Source organism: Penaeus japonicus, unplaced genomic scaffold (genome assembly GCF_977035675.1).
Source record: "Penaeus japonicus unplaced genomic scaffold, GWHDUDI00000001_assembly GWHDUDI00000030, whole genome shotgun sequence".
NCBI classification, from domain to species: domain Eukaryota; kingdom Metazoa; phylum Arthropoda; class Malacostraca; order Decapoda; family Penaeidae; genus Penaeus; species Penaeus japonicus.
The window spans coordinates 31,109,012-31,114,011 of NW_028234432.1; the positions used below are offsets into that span (position 1 = coordinate 31,109,012).

The 5,000-nt window shown below is 40.2% G+C and overlaps 1 protein-coding gene across 1 annotated transcript in view; it reads left to right on the top strand.

Annotated features, from left to right (window-relative positions):
• The window catches only part of LOC122244256 (galactoside alpha-(1,2)-fucosyltransferase 2), a 9,010-nt gene that overhangs the window by 248 nt on the left and 3,762 nt on the right, over positions 1–5,000 (top strand). Inside the window, exons 1-4 of the mRNA XM_043002116.2 lie at positions 1–27; positions 424–932; positions 1,210–1,392; positions 1,765–1,843. The exon at positions 1–27 is cut by the window's left edge and continues 248 nt beyond it. Of these exons, the coding sequence (XP_042858050.2) occupies positions 1–27; positions 424–932; positions 1,210–1,392; positions 1,765–1,843 (798 nt within the window). The remainder of the gene's footprint in view (positions 28–423; positions 933–1,209; positions 1,393–1,764; positions 1,844–5,000) is intronic.

Here is a 5,000-nt window from a genome sequence, read left to right on the forward strand (position 1 = left end):
TCACTCTCTCCGTTGGATGCATTTATGGTGAGTAGATTGTTCTTACTATTAACATTTGTTATTCTGAAGGAAAACTGTCTGATATGATGGCTGGTGATTGCATTCTGCTTGTAGGAATTTGATATGATGTAGATTTGTTCTTATGTGTGTATGTGTGTATCAATATATATGTATGTGTTCATATATGTGTGTGTATGTGTGTGTGTGTGTGTGTATATATATATATATATATATATATATATATATATATATATATATATGTGTGTGTGTGTGTGTGTGTGTGTGTGTGTGTGTGTGTGTATGTATGATGTATGTATATATACAAACTTGCAAATAAGTGTGTGATAGAATATTTAGGTAAGTTACAAATAATCTATTGAATATATACATTTTGTTTGACATTGTGTATTTTATATTTTCCAGTTATTAAAAATACCATCATGGGAGGATCAGCATCGGACAGTTTCAAAGCAAAAATAAGACCAGTTACCTCGAAAACAATAAAGAAAACGGGGTTAGAGTTTGAGAAAATGGGAAATTTAAGGGATGACTCAACTGACGAAGAAGCTGATTCTGAAGACTGGAGGAGTGTGCATCCTTCCCACTATAAAGACACAGTCGAAGTGAAATATTACAAAGCGACAAAGAAAGTCATGGAAATACTGCAAAATAAAGCATTTGAAGGTTCGAAAAATTATTTAAATAACATGATAAACCTTGTGAAAGGACAGCAGTTACGTCCGAGCAATGCTAATCAAAGTGAAGAAGCTAGCGGCCCTCAAAACAGAGATGAAAACTCAGTCTCTAAAACCAATTATGGAATTACTAATAAAGCCAGCGCTGTTACCAAGGAAACAACCTCATCAAGTGTGACCTTCCAGAACACTCGAAGATACGACTCCGCCGACTCTGAAGCACTTTTCTCCAGTATGGTAAAATGAAGCATGATTTTAGTTGATCCCATGAGGAAGCGAGGGACTGCTGGGTTACTTCAAGTTGATATAATGGTCATATTTAAGCTTTTATCTTGGTTGTTTTGAATGATTTAATGACTCACTGTTGAGTAGGAATATTGTAAAAAAAGAAGAGAAAAACATGTAAATATTGTACCGTAATTTAATCAAGATAATTCCAGACAAGGACAAAGCAAGCTAAATTCTCACAAATTCAAGCATTTTCTCGTAAAAATGACCCCCCCCCCCCTTGCAGAAACTCCCTCAACCGCGTAGTTTGGATGAGCCGGTTTTGGCCGTGGCAGAGAAGGACCGGATTCGCCATAACACGACGTGGCATGGTTACACTAAACCCATTATTGTTTTCAAGCCACTGGGTAGGCTTGGCAATGTTATGGGCACCTACGCCTCGGTGTGGGCGGTGGGAAAGGCGTATGGCGTGAGTATTTTTTTTTTTTTTTTTCAGAGGGGTGGGGTGGAGGTAGTAGAAAACACATGTATGTATGTATGTATGCGTCTGTGCTTGTTTGTGTGCATGTATGTATATACTATGTGTATATATGTATGAATTGCCATTACAGTTAAAGATACAGATATTGCTCGGACAAAAATATAGTAAAAATAGTTTTTTGTCTTGAATTAATTATTAACCATGCTAAATACCCCCTCTCCCCAAAAAATAATAAACAATTAAAAAAAAATAGGTCGATTAATAAATAAAAATATATGAAAACATAAAAAATCAGAAAACTACCTTGAAGAACTTACAGGAGCAAAGACAATAAATATTATCTTGAGTGTTATCTTACAGGCAAACGTATTTATGGAAGAAGAGGTTGAGAAGATATTGAGACCTGTTTTCCCTCGTCTCTCTATGTCAACGTTGCCAGGTAAGGTTTGGTCTTTCATTATGTTGTTGTTGTACTTGTTAGCATTGTCATTATTGTTGTTATTTCTTATATTTGTATTATTATTTTTGTTTATTGTCATTATTATTATTATCACAATTATAAATACTATTATTATTTGTAGTATATCATTGGTATTATTATATCCATTGCTGTTATCATTACTATTATTGTTGTTGTTACAATTGCCATCATCATCATCACCATCATCATCATCATCATCATCATCATCATCATCAAACATTTATTACTTCAAAATGCTTATGTTTCCTTTCTTATCTCGATATCAAAACAGTTAACTTCTCCACATCCGGTAGAGATATAGCAAAGGTCATTAACGGAAAGTTTCTAAGATAAGTTCTCATGTCGTGCCCACAGGAAAATACGCAAGAAGCTTATCAGTAATAAGTCTCATTCTTAAGGTTGTTATTGGTTTTAATATAATTGCGATATTAAAGATGATTATTAATAATAAATGGAAAACAGGGTAAAGAAAAGAGGTTTAGGTAGGTCTACTAACTGACTCCGTGGTATCTTGTGGAATCATTTAGTAATGGTAATGATGATGATAATGAGGATAATGAAAATAATGAGGATAACGATAATACTACTAATAATGATAATAATCATCGTAACGATAATAATGATCACAATGATGACAATAAAAATAGAATAACAAGAATGTTACTACTATTACAAATAATAATGATACTAATGGCACTACTACTAAGAATAATCATAATGACCATTAATACAAAACCACAGAGCATGACTGAATCATTAGCGACGCCAGTGCCTTCCTGCTCTTTTAAAACCCAAGGTCTAGCAGCCGTATTCTTAGTCCCTTTATCTCCGGGGGTCTTTCCCGTGGGCTTCGCATTGTCGCAACCCGAGTCGCGTCGTCTACGCCATGTTCTTGGGCCTTCTACGAAATAGCTTTTTTGAGCAATTGCCTCGTCCTTCGTCTGGGAGAGGGCTGACGAAGGGAAAGTGTACTAAAACGACGGCAATACGTCACGACGGTCGTATCGGACTCGCAATATGGCTGTTAATCATGTGGACTTCTGTAGACGGTGGACTTTTTTTTTACTTTAACGATATACGTAAATATATATTTGTAGATTCTTTCATTGCTGGACTTATTGCAAATTTGTGGTGATATTTGATTGTGTTATGGATGCTTTTCGAGATATAAATACAATAATCTGTAGGTTAGAAAAAAAAATTAAATATCAAATATACTAAATCATTATAATTCTTATTAGCATTATGATTGTTAGTGGCATAATTATCCTTATTATTATTATCATTATTATTATTATTATTATTATTATTATTATTATTATCATTTGTCGTAGTAGTAGTTTATTAGATTAATAATTTTATTAGTAGTTGTAGTACTATTGTAATCAAGATCATTATCATCCTCATCTACTTCTTAATATTATTATTATTCTTTTTCGATTTCACCTTCATATTTTTACTATTTATATAAGCAATATTATTATCTTATAGCCATGATTATTTTGATAACCACCATCATTAATGTTGCCATCTGTTTGTCCTCTGATCCCTCATCCACCCTCGCTCACTCGCTCACTCACTCACTCAATCACTGGCTCACTCACTCACTCACTCGATCGTTCTCTCACTCACTCATTCACTCGCTCACTCTCACTCACTCGCTCGCTCCCCCACACACTCACCCACTCGTTCACTCACTCGCTCACCCACTCACTCAATCACTGGCTCACTCACTCACTCGCTCGTTCTCTCACTCACTCATTCACTCGCTCACTCTCACTCACTCACTGGCTCACTCACTCACTCGCTCGTTCTCTCACTCACTCGCTCACTCTCACTCACTCACTCTCACTCTCACTCACTCACTCGCTCGCTCCCCCACACACTCACCCACTCGTTCACTCACTCGCTCACTCACTCACTCAATCACTGGCTCACTCACTCACTCGCTCGTTCTCTCACTCACTCATTCACTCGCTCGTTCTCTCACTCACTCATTCACTCGCTCACATTCACTCTCACTCACTCACTCGCTCGCTCCCCCACACACTCACCCACTCGTTCACTCACTCGCTCACCCACTCGTTCACCCACTCACTCACTCGCTTCCTCACTCGTTCACACACTCGCTCACTCATTCACTCACTCGCTCACTCACTCACTCACTCACTCATTCGTTATCTCAATCGCTCACTCACTCACTCACTCACTTGCTCACTCACTCATTCACTCACTCATTCACTCACTCAATCACTGGCTCACTCACTCACTCGCTCGTTCTCTCACTCACTCATTCACTCGCTCACTCTCACTCACTCACTCGCTCGTTCTCTCACTCACTCTCACTCACTCACTCTCACTCTCACTCACTCACTCTCACTCTCACTCACTCACTCGCTCGCTCGCTCCCCCACACACTCACACACTCGTTCACTCACTCATTCACTCACTCGCTTCCTCACTCATTCATTCACTCGCTTCCTCACTCGCTCACTCACTCACTCACTCGCTCACTCGCTCGCTCACCCTCACACTCACCCACTCGTTCACTCACTCGCTCACTCGCTCGCTCACTCACTCACTCGTTCTCTCACTCGCTCACTCACTTATTCACTCGCTCACTCACTCGTTCACTCACTCGCTTACTCTCATTCACTCACTCACTCGTTCACCCACTCGTTTACTCACTCACTGTCAGTCACTCACTCGCTCATTCACTCACTCACTCACTCACTCGTTCACTCAGTCTTACTCACTCTCTCGTTTTCACGCACTCGCTCACACACGTGCTCACTCGCTAAGTTACTCACTCACTCGTTGTCTGTCTCTCTCTCTCTCTCCCTCCCTCCCTCCCTCTCTCCCTCTCTCTCTCTCCCTCCCTCCCTCCCTCCCTCCCTCCCTCCCTCTCTCCCTCCCTCCCTCTCTCCCTCGCTCCCTCTCTCTCTCCCTCCCTCCCTCGCTCCCTCTCTCCCTCCCTCCCTCCCTCCCTCCCTCCCTCCCTCCCTCTCTCTCTCCCTCCCTCCCTCCCTCCCTCTCTCCCTCCCTCCCTCCCTCTCTCCCCCACACACAACTACGAAAAAAAAACGACCAACATTATCCCTATTTTCTCTGTCTC